Source organism: Gadus chalcogrammus, chromosome 14 (genome assembly GCF_026213295.1).
Source record: "Gadus chalcogrammus isolate NIFS_2021 chromosome 14, NIFS_Gcha_1.0, whole genome shotgun sequence".
Taxonomy (NCBI): domain Eukaryota; kingdom Metazoa; phylum Chordata; class Actinopteri; order Gadiformes; family Gadidae; genus Gadus; species Gadus chalcogrammus.
In genome coordinates, this window is record NC_079425.1 from 21102721 (window position 1) to 21119884 (window position 17164).

The 17164-nt window shown below is 44.3% G+C and overlaps 1 protein-coding gene across 4 annotated transcripts in view; it reads right to left on the bottom strand.

Annotated features, from left to right (window-relative positions):
* Positions 1-7077: 7077 nt before the first annotated feature.
* LOC130403183 (transient receptor potential cation channel subfamily M member 1-like) overlaps positions 7078-17164 on the bottom strand; it is a 29190-nt gene continuing 19103 nt past the window's right edge. For 2 of the 4 annotated variants that reach the window (XM_056607391.1, XM_056607390.1), the window contains exons 16-27: positions 16761-17050; positions 16044-16272; positions 14950-15081; positions 14153-14290; positions 13795-13923; positions 13304-13555; positions 12552-12726; positions 11810-11830; positions 11440-11584; positions 10852-11057; positions 10572-10704; positions 7078-9909 (exon numbers count right to left, since the gene is read on the bottom strand). In XM_056607391.1, the coding sequence (XP_056463366.1) occupies positions 8706-9909; positions 10572-10704; positions 10852-11057; positions 11440-11584; positions 11810-11830; positions 12552-12726; positions 13304-13555; positions 13795-13923; positions 14153-14290; positions 14950-15081; positions 16044-16272; positions 16761-17050 (3054 nt within the window). In that variant the 3' untranslated portion in view covers positions 7078-8705. Of the gene's footprint in view, positions 9910-10571; positions 10705-10851; positions 11058-11439; positions 11585-11809; positions 11831-12533; positions 12727-13303; positions 13556-13794; positions 13924-14152; positions 14291-14949; positions 15082-16043; positions 16273-16760; positions 17051-17164 lie in introns of all 4 variants that reach the window. The other 2 variants (XM_056607389.1, XM_056607388.1) reach the window with 1 other exon arrangement.

Consider the following 17164-nt stretch of genomic DNA (forward strand, 5'->3'; position numbering starts at 1 on the left):
GCCCCAATCATTTCTTTCATGCACCAACCAGACCATTAAAAGCCAATTATGACTTTCTATATGCGTTAAGAAGCCCTGTACAACCAAGCTTCTAAACGGACCCGAGGGTAGAGTTGCTCAAGTAATAATAATGGTAACATCTCAGTGAGATGGAGACGATACATCTAAACAAATAATTCCTAGTTCAACATGAGAGCTAAAAACAACTAGCCCGTTTATGAGCTGTTCTCAGAATGGTCCCCAGGGTTCTGTATAGGGGGGGTCTATCCTCAGTATGGAGCAAGCCTCTGCTCATTAATGGAGGACAAGCAGATCAATGACAAGATAAATGACGAATCGGAATTGTTTCAGTGTGGATTCAGAGACTACACTCAACAGAGGTACGAGATGAATAGTGTTTGTGACATGTGCTATTTTGGGCTGTTTGAACAGCAGGCATGTGGCTACATTCTGTAAACTTTGCAAAGCTTTCAGCGCACGCTGGTAGCCAATCCAGAGTCTTGCTGTAGTCTATGGTTAGGCTTTAGCAATATGCTAAACCAGGCAGTAGAATGTTGTAGAAGTCCAGGGTTAGCAGTATGCTAGCCCATCCAGTGTAGTGTGGCAGTAGTCCATTGCTGTGTTCCAATATCCATACTATCCATACTTTCTAAACTTAGTACGAGTACGTTGGGCGTTCCAAAATAAGTGTACTGAAAGGACCTGGATGGTGTACTTAAAACGGTCAAACCACTGAGGCCCCGTTTAGACGAGGACGCTTGCGGTTAAAAAACGAACAAATATTTTATCGGAAGTGCCTTTCGTTTAGATGGTGACGGCGTTTTTGGGGCTTCAAAACGCAAAAATCTGAAACCACCCTCCAGAGTGGAAAACCTGAATTCACTCCGCCGTAGCATTTCCGTCTACATTGCCAAGACGCAAATGCGTTTACGTCCCATACAGAGCCGGTACAGGGAAATAAACAAACATGTTGTATTAGTTCCATGTGTCTGACCGTCAAGCTGCTCTGGCAGCTCTAATAAACTTACAGGAGTCTTTCCACGAAATGTACAGGATATGCACAGATAGTATTACTGAACAGAGAAGGATCTGTAATTATGTTTGGTTTTCGCGGCGCATGTAAGAGAAGAAGGAAGATTCTACGCATGCGCTCAGACATGGTGGTTTTGTGTGATGGTGTATCACAGCACCACCTAGCCGCCTGACATGCATACTCAATCGAAATTCACACACTTTTGCATCACCGTATGCACGCAGATTTCCTCCCGAAAACGCCCATCTTAACACGGAATAAAGTACCCCTCCTGCTTCTCCTCCTCCTCCTCCTCCAGCCTTCCGTTCCGAGTTGCACTTGTGACGCCATTTCTGGTCTCGGAGGACTTATTGAGTCTATTGCCGCGTTTCCACTGCAGGGTGCGGAACGGATCAGATCGCAAAGGTGACGATCGGGTCGCGTTTCCACCGCCAAAAGTGGGCGTGACCGGGACTTAGCCGTACCCGTTTTGGCCAGTTTTGGCCTCGTTTTCAGGACTCGTCCGTTGGGGTACTGAAAACGAGACCAGACGCCTGAAAGGGTCCCGGGAAATTCTAGCTACACACCCCCTCCGTTGATTGGTTGACAGAATCACTTCAGAATCACTTCCGGGTGACGCGGGGATAAAAATAAACAAACAGTAGCCTCGAGGTATTATTCTTTACAATTAACATGTCGCGTAAAACGCTTGCTTGCGCGAACAAGGAGGTGGAGACGTTCATCACGCGTCTCTACATTCACTTTGAATGGGATCACGACGCGCGTCAACTTTTTGCATCTTTTGGTGTGAACGCAGGGTAATGCAGGCACGGCAAGACCGCGCAATGCATAAATTGAGAATACGAGAATAAAGTAGCAATGTAATCAAGTGTGTAAGGGCCTTTGAAATCGACATTAAAGGGACCAACGTGGTTCAAATACAAAGAAAATAAATCTCTTTATGGACGCAGCCAATTTTGTTGGGAGCGTCATCACTGAACTCGGTATACTCTCAGAATTCCGAGGGGGCCAGACCAAAAGGGGGCGTGCCTCCGTGAAATGCTGAGGCATCTGGATCATACCATTAGTGAGTGCAAATGGTGTACTACGTTTAAGTACACTCATGGAAGTATGGATATCGGAACACAGCAAATGGTTAGGGTTAGCAGTTTGCTAGCCCAGCCTAGTTGAGTATTGCATGTGATCCGGCTGTCAAGATAACCAGAGCAGAACTAACATGCTCAGACATTAGTTGGGATGTAAATCATGACCCCAAGATATCGAGCAGACTTCGATTAAAAAACAACCCTTCTAAATAAAACCTATGTGCTGATCACATGTAATGTTAAGGCCATATGTTCGACAAACACATGGCCAGTAACCTTTCTCCCCACTTCCCTTAGCAATCGTTATCAACAAGCCAAATCTTTCCAGGATCAAAGCATGGCCTAAGCATAACATTGGAAGCTTTTAGAAGGAAGTGACAGTCTCAGTAAAACAGGCCTTTGGTTTCTAATGATCTTCTTCGTCAGCCGAGACGCAGGCCATTAGGCCTCCCGGGTTGACTGTCCTCACACGGCCTTGCTTCAGCTCATAACCCTGGAAACACTGGAGCCAGCTGCAGCAAACACATCTCTGCTCAACCCCCTTCCCCTCCTCCACCCCCTGCTCTCCTCTTCTTCCTCCTCCTCTCCTCCAGCTACCCCTTCCCTCCTCCTTCTCCTCTTCCTCCGCCTCCACCACCACCCCCTGCTCTCCTCCTCCTCCTCCTGATCTTCCTCCACCCCCTTCCCCGCCTCATCCCCTGCTCCCCTACTCCTCCTCCTCCTCCACCTCCTCCACCTCCTCCACCTCCTCCTCCTCCTCCTTCTCCTCCTCCAGCCCCTGCTCCCCTCCTCCTCCTCCTCCTCCTCCTCCTCCACCCCCTTCCTACTCCTCCTGCTCCTCCTCCTGCTGCTCCTCCTTCTCCTCCTCCCCCTCCCCTTCTTCCTTCTCCTCCTCCCCTTCCTCCTTCTCCTGCTCCTCCTAATCCAAACACAAAAGGAACACACTGCTACACACAGTGTGAACACACTGCTACACACTACACTAACGCAGTGCTACAAACAACAATCTATCTCTGCTACACACAACCCTAACACACTGCTACACACAACTTAAACACACTGCTTCACACAACAAAAACACACTGATTGAAACAACACTAACACACTGCTGCACACAGTATCAACACACTGCTAAACAACACTAACACACTGCTATACACAACATTAAAACGCAACACTTATAAACAACAATATCACTCTGATCTACACAACATTAAAACACTACTTACACCAACACGCTGCTGAACATGACTATACAACACAGTTACAGTTCATCCCTGGAATAGGGAATCCCAGGAATACCCATCCAAACCATTTCCCGTTTCCCGAGAAATTTAATAACCGGAAAAGGGAAAAAAAAATGAGTGAAACATTATGAACGTATTGGAATTGGCCAATATTCAGCAAATTTGAAAGGCCTACAGTTGACTTTCCTAAAACATATGCAACAGCTGTTTGGTGTGCCTGTGGAACACACTGAATGCTTATTGTATTAATACCCTCAAGGCGCTAGAAAGCTGCTGGGATTGGCCTATATATATGGATTGGCAGTTGTTTGAAAAGCTGAAGTAATCATTTTGAAATGTTCTGTTCACTCTGAGAGATTGTGGCTTTTATAACTATATCTTAAGCTTGGCTATGAAAAAGAGCCCACACCAGAAACATTGCTATGATAATAATTGAATCTGTCTCTGCTTAATATAATGACTTTAAAAAACTCTGACCACTTCCTTTGACTCATTAAGTTCAAACAATGAAGAATTGTCAAATATCACTTCCATGATGCTGTTCTCAGCACACAGATCACATTCAATACACATGCCATTTCATATCCCTCACAGCTATTGCAAAGTTCAAGCTGCATGCAAGTTTGTATTATGTTCATTTTAATGTTGATTAGCATAAATGGGGTTATTTTGCCTTAATTATTATTAATCCAACCAAATAATACACCAAAGCAGTCTGGAGGGGTGAATGAAAAGTTGCCCTTGTGGCATTAAGTGTCGTACTAAACATGACCAAGGCATTTTGAGTGTCTAAATCCGACTACTATGCGGTTATTTCATTTTGCCTTGGTGTTCCTACAAATGAACAATTTAAGAAGCGGGTATCAAAGGACCTGACGGGAAAACGTGTTGTTGAGTGTGTGATTGTGCCACCTGATTGCAACATGTCTGAATGCGACCCATTTTAATCTAGGAAGAGTTAATGTAAACCTGACGTAATGTGATTAGCCTCATATTTCCATTTCTTCACAAAAGTGGACATTTAACCCACAATGCACGGTTTTTATGTTTGATTCCTTAGGTTCGGCCGGCTCATGTTCCAACCTAAAGCGAGAGGCAGACCAGGATCACCGCTTTCAAGAAGACCAAAGTTTGATTATTTGGTCCGCAACAGAATCTAATGAGCGTTCACACCACCTCAAACAAAACATAGGCTGCTATCTGTCAAATCAATCAGGGATTAAACGGACCATATTGTTTGGTACATTTTAGGGTGTTTCCAAGGTATGCCAACACCCTTAAATACAAGCAGAAGGTCCCAAGATTCCCGGGATAGTGTGCTTCTGTAAGGAAAAAACTATGAATCCATATTACACACCTCACCAACACACTCTGATACGCACAGGCCTTACACACTGCTACACACAACACACAACTCCACATGGAGTAACAAGGGTTAGGGGGATTTCTAACCATACAACCAGGCTTTTAGTTACTGACAAGTAAGATAAATAACAAGCTAGGCTTAGTAACTAAATGTACTTGTTATCACTGCTAGACATTGACTGCTAGACATTGAGCATGCATTTACATTGAGGTTGGCTTGACCATAAATAGTCATGTCAGATCCGAGCATTATCCATCATAGGCATAGCATTAGATTGTTTTCTTCTTTAGGTTTAATTGGACTGCTGAACTCTTGCATGATTCTAAGACTAAGCTTGTTTACAATCTCATATAGTCACCTGATCTCCTGTTTGTCCCTACCTTTGTTTTCCTTGTAATCCACAGACTGCTGCGTGCATCTGGGTTGGTTGAGGTCGAGAAAGTTTGAGTAGCATAGAGCTGCTGTCGGATGACAACTATGATGACAAGGCCAGCAAAGCAGGAAGGGTAAGGGTTAACACTAACTCGGTACATTTAAGACCCCGCTCCTTCTGAGGCAATCGGATGCTTGATGATGATCGGGTGCCAGGACATTGTTCCAACATTTTGTCAAACCTCCTTTGTACTGGATCATTTGTTCATGGGCCACATAAGGCCGCAAAGACTGTCTACTAGAGAATAAAGATTACGGTTCAGGGTTAAGGTCAGGGTTGTAATGTCATACCCCTGTGTGTTCCTTAAGGATGTTGCCTGGATCAAATAAACGGATACGGGTTAACTGCTGTCCTGGTAAGGGCTCGACTTCATAGGATACAGAAAACTAGATGTATTAAGCTCATCATAAAAGAGTGGTTGAAAACATGTCTGTCTTAAATCGTAATCTGTAATCTTTCTCGGTTTTCAGTAGTTCATCAGGAAATACCCTTCCCCCCCTAGAATATGGCTAGCAGAACATGGCAAATAGAACATGGCTAGCAGAACATGGCATGAAGAACATGGCTTAAAGGAAAATTGCTAGTAGGAACTGTATTGCACAACATGGCTGGCAGAACAGGGCTTCAACATTTTTTGATTTTTTTTGTTTTATAATAAGAATATATACTGGATCCTCCAAACAGTTGGAGGGGAAATATATCTCACATAAATGGATTGATTCATTACGTAGCCTATATGTGCAGTCTGATCCTCTTAGCAAGTCCTCATGAATTCTCCTTCGAAATCTTTCCTTGACCTCATTCATTGTTTTTCAACGAGTTCAAGCAAAGAGGTTAGGGAAAGGACATAGGGCGTAATTGTTTTGACTAATCGACCGCGGCCTGCTTCTCCTCTGAGGGGCCGGGAAGTATAGGTCGCAGCCCAACCCCTACTGAATGGGGATAGGGGAATGCTGTCCATCCTCCAGTCCTTTTAAGCATTATCTGGATCCTGGGATGGCTGGACTATAGGCTGAAGTTAAAGGAATGTAAAGGGTTAAGTCAAGGAAAAGATGCCTCCAATCAGGCAAGGACCCACCTGGGCCAAGATAAATGCTAACAAATTGGGGTTTGAAACTGCCAGCCTTCCCAAAACAAATTGGGATGCGGTGGTGTGAAGTCCATCCCTTGACCCCACCCACAAGGAATCTGAGTAGACAGTTGGTTTAAGGGGTTGGCCGAAGCGGGCCAGGTCTATTCCTGTAATTCACCAGATCCCACCGAGATGTTATCGTTGGATATGTTTTGGCACCCTGAGCGTCCTTCGTTGATAAAGTTGTCTAGACTCCCTTTCCAAAGATTAGGATTGGATAGACCTACAGTCAGACTGGTGGGGCCTTCCAATCAGATAATGATAGCTGGGTTTCGCCCTCCAGCGGGACTAGAAAAGTTCTGAGTGGAACATGGCTTAGGGTTAGGGTACATGGAAAAACGCTCTGTTGGACACCCCTATCAAATTCTGAATCTCCAGAACTGAATGTCGTATCAGTTTGGGTCATTTATGGGTAATTTATGAAATAAATATGTGTGAGGGTTAAGGGATTACGGAATTACTGAGGGTGTGTGCGTGCGTGGATGCGTACGCGTGTGAGTGAGTGAGTAAATGAGTGAGTATGTTTGTTTATGGCCATGTGAATCCCATGCAATCTGTCTCTCATTTTTTATTTTTCTTAATCTTTGTCTCTCTCTGTGAAGTGTAATGTAACTAAGTGGAATTGACGTTGATGGCAGCATTGCATTAAGTAGTTCATAAGTTACTTATTTGTTTGTATTCCATGTAACCTTATGCATTTAATAGGCTGACAATATCAACGTCAAAGGTTATATTGAACAGGAGAAGGAGTAAAAAGACAATTGAAATACATGGTGGGTAAGTTCAGCACAGGGATTTATAATCATATTCCTCTTTAATCAGAGGACTTTATTCACATAATCTATGAAGGGAAATTTGCCTGCAATCTATTTTATTCAGCATTTATGGATGTATCGTACTTCATGCTAAAGATACAATACACTATGCTTGTTTATACATTTTACAAGACCTGTAGGTATTGCTAGTTTGAATGTACTGGTCAAACTAATGCCTAATGCCTCTTGAGTGTAATTCCTGGGCTGAAGCCTCCACCTAGTGGATTTTTTATAAAACATGGCATTGCTTAGTGATTTAAACAGTGGCAGTATGTTATTTAAGGACATTATAAGTCAACACAGTGGGAGTTGCAATTCCCGTTAATATACATTTGAGAAACTCAAAAAACATCTACATATTTTAGACTTCAGGATGTTGATGTGTACATTCATACAAGCAAAGGAAAGATGCTCATGTCTTTTGGCCGTGCTCTATGGGGGGGACTGTTAGCAAAGGGCGTATAAATAGAAGGTGTATTACAGGTTGGATATACTGTACGTACCAAAAAATCGCACACACAATCTCAAAAACATCTTTATGTATCTGAATTATAAAACACCACATATCAGTTGAAGACCACATCCCATTTCACACCATAATGTGATATTCAGAGATAAGCTGGAGTGACCATTGTGACACTGTGTAATCAGGAGTACGAGATTTAGCATCTGACTGAAAGCAATCGTACCTGACATGAAACATTGCATTTCTAACACATAGCCCATAGCCACAACGACAAAGTCGCAATCTCGAGGATGACGATTTCCATTGTGACAAATGTCAGTGAAGTCACATAGCCAAATGAGATAACATGAAAGGGATTGAGCATATGGCCCACTGATTAAAGCCCTTGCATTTGTAATATTATTAAAGTTACTAACTGGGTGTGGGTGGGGACTTTCCCGGCATGCATTCAAACCTCAAAGGGCACAGTTATCCAGTGACAAGTTTTCTATCACCCAGCAATGGTTGATCCACCTGAGAGGGTATGGCAGAGTTAGGCCAAATCCCATTTCTATCCCTTACCCCTTCCCCTTACCCCTCCCCCTTGTTTTGAAGGGGTAAGGGACAGAGGTAAGGGGAAGGTGTTAGGTGTAGAAATAGGATTGGGCCTTACTGCAACAGACTCACCCCTCCACTCCCTTGGGTGGGCAGGGGCAACTGCTTTATTTCCGCCATTGAAGAGAAAGAAAAGAATATCTTTGAGATGGCCATTTCAAAACCCTAACCAGAGAACAGTCTCCAACCCACAAAAACATACCAAAATAACATCTGGATTTGGGTCAAAATGAGTCCTAATAAAATTTGTAGGATTAACAGGATTTTTACAGTAGCCAATGTTTCCCTGGAAACACTTCCTTCCAGGTCCACTGGTCCTGAGTAACTGACTGGAATGAAACAATTGTAAGAAAAAAAAATCGGCTTTTCAGAGCATATTTCATCAAGTAACAATATCAATAATTAGTTAGAAGTCCTAAAATGTAAGATATATATATGTTATAAAGGCTTAAGTAGAATCAAGTAAAAAAATATGAAGTAAATTAAACAAGTATAGGTTTCCTTGGTAGTTGCTAGTCCCACCATTAATGGCTATCATTTGCCATGGTGTGATGTGGGTGGCTCTTGGCTTCCAAAAGCAGCCACCAGGTCTTTGACACTGCTCGCTGCAAGGGGCTTTTCCTGGCCACTCTTACTCTTAGTTTTGCAAGGATTGCTATTCAGGCTCTTGGACCTGAGCGTTGGATACATCCTATCATGAGCCACGAGTAAATGCCCTGAATCATCATCCTCCATCCCTGTCCGACTATTCTGATTGTTCTCTTGCGCCATGGCTTCTTGTTCCCCAGCTGTTTGGCTTGATGTACTTCCGTCATTTTCCTGCTTGGTCTCTGAGTTGGATTCACCATCAGGAGGACTTGCCAATGAAACCGTGGGCATGAAACCAAAGGAGGGCTGACCTTTGTACTCAAAGTGGGCTCCCCATTGAGCCATGCTTGGTGATGTAGTGTCCAAACCTGGCACATCGGGAGCCGATGGAAAGTATTTAGCCCAGTTATTCTCTTCTCCTCTGTTCATGGGGTTGTACACAATCCCACTCATTGTCTTCCGGCTGGAAGATGGTGAGCTGCTGAGAGTTTGCGGTGGCAAATATTGCGTCTCTTTTGACTTCACTAGGGGGTAAGAAAGGGTTGCATCCACTTTTGCCTTTGCAAAAGCAACTCCAGGTTTATCCGATGAATTGGTCAACGCCTCCTTGCTGGGGATTCCCTTTGGCAGCAGCTCATCAACAGCACTCGCTAATGACTTCTCAGGCTTCTGCTCCGGGTCACAAGAGGTAATCGTGATGTCAACGTTTGAAACAGAGCACCTTCTATCCCTTAAGGGCATCACCTCCAGTGTAGTGCCGTACTCTTTAGCGGGGACGCCTCCGTCTACCGACGCCGGAGGAACCTCCTTGAAACTCCCCTTCCTCTCAGGGCCGAGCTGGGCCGTCCGGTCTTTAGCCGTGTCCGCGGTCGACTCCGTCTCCATGGGGAAGCGATAGACGCTGTAGCCGTCGGCGCTGCCGATGCTGCCCTGACGCAGCAGGGTGGAGGGGTCGCAGATGGAGGAGCCTCTGGATCGGGTGCGTGTCAGCTCCGCCCGGTCGATGCCCGCCAGCTTCTCCAGGGCGTTCATCATGCGGCTGGAGAACTCCTCCAGCTGGCCCAGCCGGAGGTCCACCGTTTGCAGGGAGGCCTTCATGGAGTGCTCCCTCTCGTTCACCTCCTCCAGCCGCATGAACATGTTCTCCACCCTGAGAGGAACCCACGCACAGGGCTTACAAACATGTGTCAGTTGTTCCCCGATGGACAGACAGCAACCCGTTTGTATTTGCACTTACGTTTGCTCAAGTTATGCTGTTTTTCTTTTCACATTATACTATAAAATGAGTGCCAATTTCATTCAGATTTGGCAACCAAGTACCAGTTTAGTATTAACCTTTAGATATACCTTAGTTAACATAAAACAAGACAACGTTGACTGTGTATGTCCCGGTGTGTGTGTATTTCATGGTGTGTGTAGTTCACAATGTGTGTGTATGTCATGGTCTGTGTCACGGTGTGCGTGTCACAGTGTGGTTGCACCACGCCGTGCATTTCACTGTGTGTGTCTATTGCAGTGTGCATGTCACTGTGTGTGTGTATTGCAGTGTGCATTTCACAGTGTGTGTGTGTATGTCACGTTGTGTATGTTTATGTCACAGTGTGTATGTCACGGTGTGTATGTCATGCTGTGTGTGTATGTCATGCTGTGTGTGTATGTCATGCTGTGTGTGTCACGGTGTGTGTGTTTATGTCACAGTGTGTATGTCACGGTGTGTATGTCATGCTGTGTGTGTATGTCATGCTGTGTGTGTGTCATGCTGTGTGAGTATGTCATGCTGTGTGTGTCACGGTGAGTACGAATGAATCCTACCTCTCGGATGTGACCCTGATGCGCTCGTTGTTGGACGACTGCTTTTCGTCCTCCTTCTCGTGAAAATATTCTTCCACACACTGCTCTTCGAACTCATACAGGCTCTTCAACTCTTCGACGTTCAGCACAAGTTCTGTTGGGGAACAAACACTGTTTTAAGAATGGGATACCATATGCAGAACAATATCTTCACCCGAGAAAGCTGGCACGTAGAACCGTAAATCCGGTTTACGCCACTATGGATCAAAAGCGTCTAGGGAACGGGAGTATTGCCGCTTACGGAGACCCCGTTCCCGCTCTTCCTGCTCCCCTTCCTGTTTGCGCCGGCTGCAGCGACAGCAGAGCCTCTGCAGCAGGATGTAGATGTGGGGGAAGATGATGAGCGGGGGCGGCAGGATGGGCCGGTCGTGGAAGGTCATGATCAACTGGTACCGCTGGAACTTCCACACCTGGTTGGAGATGGACTTCACCTCGAAGAAGGTGTTGCTGTGAGGGTGAACAGGGGGACATGCACTTAGAGATATACAGTGGTGCAGTGTCTTCAAACAGTGGTTTGAAGTAACTATTACATAGATATATGCCCTGACATGCTAGAAGAAGCTAATTAAGATACTACAAATTAGTTTTATAAATAGGAAAAGTAATAAAGAAAAATGGCCTTTCTGTAATTTCTCTTTCAAACATATCGACTTCAGTTGGTTAATTATTATGTTGGTGCATCAGTGTGTTCCCCTGTGATTTAAACTGAGGCCAACTGTTTCTTCAAGGTCGAAGAACAGCAGCCTATTGACCTACGTTTCACAGGTCAAGAGTCGCACCTTTAAATTGCCAGTGATTATTTTCCAATCAAACTGAAAGTCAAGCTCACTTAAAGACGGCGATGAGCAGGTTGACCAGCAGGATGTTGGCCACCAGGAGGTAGCAGGCCATGAGGGCGGGGGTGAGCGAGGCACCAGGTATACAGGGAGGAAGCTTCTTTCCGTCCTCGTCGTACAGGTTGTCACCACATGGAGCTGTTGATTATCAACAAGCAGAAACATGCAAAGGTTTGTGCAAACCGTTCTTCATTACGTAAAATATACACATGAACACCTATTCATTGTCGTAACACTTCACCAGTTATTATGCATTAGGCCAGTTCTATACCACATACCGTAAATAACCTATATAAACAATTATAAATGCGAAGGCCCATTTAGTAAATTACTAATGAGATAAGAACACACAGATATACTTACGGTTGATTTCCATAGCGTACACTGCACCCCAGAGTCAAGGTAAAGAAAATGAGGGAAGTAAGAGAACAACGTCAAAGTACAACCACCATCACTTTTATCTACTGGGAAAATTAAGATAGCAGTCCATCAATACAGCTCACGCAACAGATAAACACAGTCTTTGTTATAGGCAAACAGCTTCTTCCCAGCATCCTTCCCAATCAATTTTCCCATGATTTATACATACGATTGTAAAAGATGTCAGTGGTTAGGGCTTAGTTTTTTTTTTTTTTTTTTTTTTTTGTGTGTGCGTGTGCGTGTGCGTGTGCGTGTGCGTGTGCGTGTGCGTGTGTGTGTGTGTGTGTGTTTGTGTGTGTGTGTGTGTGTGTGCAGTGCACTAATGATTGGAAAGGCATGCAGTCCTCAGAATACAATGTTTGTATCTAGCAGGCAGATGATCATCAAATACAGACATTTATGAAAATGAATGGAAGACGCTGAAACCTGGTTGAGAATTGTACTGAATGTTTTACATTAACTAGCTGTCCAATGACCCACCTCTTGGCAGTTCTAGTGTCACATAAGTAGTCCTTTGAAAAAATTTCCGAAATGTCTGCAATCTCTTAGCCTACTGTAGTGCAATTTTAACGTTACTTTGTTATATTCAAACATTGACGACACACACACACACGACATGAATCAAATCAGAAAAATCTGCCCTATTTAACAGGAAGGAGAATCTTACTATGAACTCTAGTCTTACGGTCTATCGAGTCCGCAAACACCTCCCCGTAGATCATCCAGTAGGGCATGTAGAAGACGTTCCTGGCCAGCCTCCAGGTGGGCTCCTCGTCGGGGTGGAGGATGGCCTGCCGCGCCACGCCGAAGCTCATCAGCACCACCAGCATGATCACCACGAAGTACAGCATGTCGATCATCTGCAACACAAGCAACATGTATGTTGAACCGCAGTGTTGAGCCACACTATTGAACCACACTGTTGAACCACAGTGTTGAACCACACTGTTGAGTCACACTGTTGAACCACACTGTTGAACCACACTGTTGAACCACAGTGTTGAACCACACTGTTGAGCCACACTGTCGTAGCACACTGTTTTACCACACTGTTGTACCACACTGTTGTAAAACACTGTTCTAACACACTGTTGTAACACACTGTTCCAACACACTGTCGTAGCACACACGGTGTTGTACCAAACTGATCTGCATGTCTGTCTATCTGCCATCTATCTCTGATACATAATGATTAATAAATAATAATAATAACTGCATTTATATAGCGCTTTGGGTACTTAAGGTACCCAAAGCAATTTACATTGTGAGTATGTGTGTGTGTGTTGGAGGGGGGGGAACCCATCTCTCCTTCCATCCATCTACCATATATCCCTCTATCCATCTGCCTCTTCCATCCATCTGTCCATCTGTACTGTCTCTCTGTCCATCTATTCCAGCCATCTCCACCTGCCATCCTAGTTTTTAAGTACTACCTACCATCTTGCCGATCATCATGACGTAAGGCCCCAGGTACTTGTTGACCCCAAAGATGTCGAGGACCCGGATGTACCAGAAGATGATGTCCACGCAGTAGATGACCCGGCCGTAGCCCATGTAGGGCTCGCTCTGCAGCCGGAGCAGCAGGCCGATGAGGAAGACCGAGATGGCCACCAGGTCGGTGATGTTCCAGTACTCCTCCAACCACACGTTGATCTTCTGCTTCAGCTTCTCTGGTTCGGACATCAGGATCTAATGGGGAGTTGTGTGTTTTGACCGAAAGAAAACACAACTACGAATCAAACGTCGTCCAAATAATCTAGTGTTAAACTTGATCAACTGATTATCAACGGATCTTAAGATTTATAAAAGTCATCGGAATTGAGGCCATAAACGATCCATAACTTTTAGCTATTGAATTAAATATAAAGTCCAACGTTAAGAAAGCTATGCTATGATAAGTTACAATTAATTTCCTGTTCTGTGAGTACCTGTCTGATTTTCTCTAGCCCCAAAGTGATGATGTAAGAGATGACAATCCACTCCTGTAGTGAAGGCCAGCGTTCCATCTTCACCAGAATAATGTAGTTGTACAGCATGAGGTACACGAGATAGGCAATCTGTCAAGAGAAAGTTTGGAAGTGATTATAATGTTCCACACTATTACAGGAACTAGCCTCCTTGAGCTCAAACAGGAATTAGAGAATTCTTAAAAAGATAATCTTCATTTAATATCGCTTTAACACTACCAATTTCTACAACGTTTTCCCTCTTCTTTTTCTTCAGGGTCAATTTAAAGGGTCAGGAAGGAGATTACGTTTAGAGTTTCAACATCTGTTCTCGACTTGCCGTGGTGAACCAGAACTTGGTGAAAGGGGTGCTATAGAACTCAAAGATTTTTTTGATGGTTGGGATTCTTCTCTGTTTCCTCTGATGGTCCTCTTCATCGCCCTTCTTAGACATCCCGTCTGAATTAGAGGCTCCATCCTGAGAAAAGAGGTTGGGTTCACAAATTAGAGGCACCGTCCTGAGGATACAGTAACACATTAGAGGCCTGAGGATCCAGTAACACATTAGAGGCCTGAGGATACAGTAACACATTAGAGGCAGTGTCCTGAGGATCCAGTAACACATTATAGGCCTGAGGATACAGTAACACATTAGAGGCCTGAGTATACAGTAACACATTAGAGGCCTGAGGAAACAGTAACACATTAGAGGCCTGAGGATACAGTAACACATTAGAGGCCTGAGGATACAGTAACACATTAGAGGCCTGAGGATACAGTAACACATTAAAGGCCTGAGGATACAGTAACACATTAAAGGTCTGAGGATACAGTAACACATTAGAGGCAGCTTCCTGAGTGTACAGTTGCAGGTCAGACTGCCATTCTAGAGCTGTCAATCATGAAGAGGAAAACAGGTGCAATGAAACTATTGAGACAAAAAGGAATCAATTTTTGACTCATTAGAATTTTTTTTTTTAAACCTATGACATGAAAAGACAACCTGTTTATAAAGAGTGCCTAGCCATTATGTGAAGATAGGTAAGGGGTTCAAATAAAACCTAAAGACAAAGTTGCTTGCCTTGCCTTGACTTGTTATTAAAATGATTTCATAGAGTAGTAGTTGTTGTTGCGTACCTTGTTGGACTTGTTATCATCATCTCTATCTTTTCCCTCTTCTTTCTCCTTGGAAGAGTTATATGTGGCCTCCTCTCCAAGCCTGAAGTCCATGAGGAGAATGGAAGGTGGGAAAACAATGCCTAATATGACCTGCAAGAAACAATAGCTAGACATTTGCGAAGGAATGCAATATGGATCCTTCTATCGCTGTGTTTCACATGATATACATAAGAATTAGTGTGCAACATGAAGGTGTAATGTATCAACACAGATTATTTCGGAATCATGATTTTGGAATGATTTTTAATTGAAAGTGTTGAGCCTTGATACTGATGAGGTGGGGAAAACCCAACAGTAATATTGTTTGTTCAAGGGGTCGCAAACTACTGACAATCAAGTGTGCCATGTAAATTAAATTAGGGGGTTGCTGTTATTATTTGAATGCACTTTTTCAAAATGGCACAGGTGACAATTATCAGTGAGTGATGTGCTATGAATATCTTTATTTGACTGCGCCTTCCTCCGCACAATCAAACTTAGATTTAAGATCGCAAAATCTCTTCTGATATTGCTCTGGGTAATCCGTCTTGCCTGTCAATCACAGATGCAAACACACTGTCCGAGAAACAGCAATCGAGGGGGGAGGAGGTGAGGCGGTGATTTTTTGGGTATATTCAAAATCTTGCTCTCTATGTCTTACCTCCAGTTACAGCTCATACAAGTTCATTTTTGTTCAGCGCACCAAGGTTTAGTTACAAAAAGGAGTCTAAAAAGTCTAAAATACTTAGCATTTTTTTCTTGATTCTTCTACAAACTTTCTCTACATTAATTATCTTAGGTTGCTAGTATGCTACCCTGCAAGTCTGCCTTTAATCTGGCTGGCCACCATTTACTACAACCTCCGCCCCGTGCCTTCAATCTGGCAGGCAGCCTCTCTCTACCGCCTCCACCCTGGTTCCTTTAATCTGGTAGGCAGCCTCTCTCTACCGCCTCCTCCGGCGGTAGAGAGAGACAAGACAAGCTGCTCCACACCTCCACCCTACTACCTCTCCACGTCCACTCCCATGCTGCTAATCTAGCAGGCAATCTAGTCTAGGACTCCACCGCGGCACCTTGAGGCCGTTGCTCTTCCCCATCCGCAGGCAGCCCATCCACATGTCGGTGAGCAGCATCTGGCTGCAGGTGTGAGCGATGAAGTCCCTGTGCTTGGCGGCCACGGCCAGCTTCAGGCAGGTGGAGTTACTCCAGTTCTTCAGCTCATAGGTCAGCAGCTTCATAGCCACCTGCTCGTCGTGCTTGTAGGACTGGTCCAGGAGCTCGTAGGCCAGCTGGCCAAACTCCCTGGGGAGTGGATGGGCGGAGGAGTAAGACAAAGCATGTTTCAAACACATTGGTAGCTGCAAATGTGCAAACCCCATTCTGACAGAAGCAAGTAAATGTAACTAAGTTGCTGTCGTATTAATATTGTAGTATTTCTGTGAATTACATTAACATCATATACAGGATTCTGAATTCTCTTTTAAATTGCTTGTCTTAAAGGTGGACAGGAAGGCTGAACTTCTTTCTAAAGTAATGGAATAGGCCTGTAGGTAGCTTCATACACAAACTGGGGTCTGCATTATTTTCCTTTCCGAGAAAATTTGAATTTGTGTTCCCCAAATTCGACGAATAATGTCAATGCTTTGAAAAAAATTGCTGAGCTTGACAGCCCAACTTTGTAAGAGCAAATTTAATACTTACATAGAACTTTGCAAAACTGACAGACTACACAGCATGCCTGTGTACTTTGTCTTAAGAAACTTCTCTAAGTAGGAGTGAGCGTAAGTCACCTGGAGTTGTTCTCTAGGTCCTGGAAGATGTCGTCCACCATCTCACTCTTGGAGGACTCGTGGGCCATGGCCTTGTAGAGCTTGCAGGCCACCAGGGCTTTGGCCATGGCCTCCTCGCCCCGCTGCCACAGGAAGAGCGCCATCTTCTGGCGGTGCATCAGCACGGCCCACACCATGAGCTCGTGGAAGGGGAATTGAAACCGGCACAACTCGGGGTCATCTAAATCAATGTCCTCCTCTACCTCTTTCTTCTTGTTCTTCTTACCTTTGCCCTTTCGTGGCTCGTCATCCTTTGGGACAATGCAAGCAAAGCTTTCACTTCAATGTGTGTTAAGTTTAAAGAGTTTAAAACAAATGGAACATTGAAAAGGATTGACTGTTGAATGGATAATAATATCATCAGA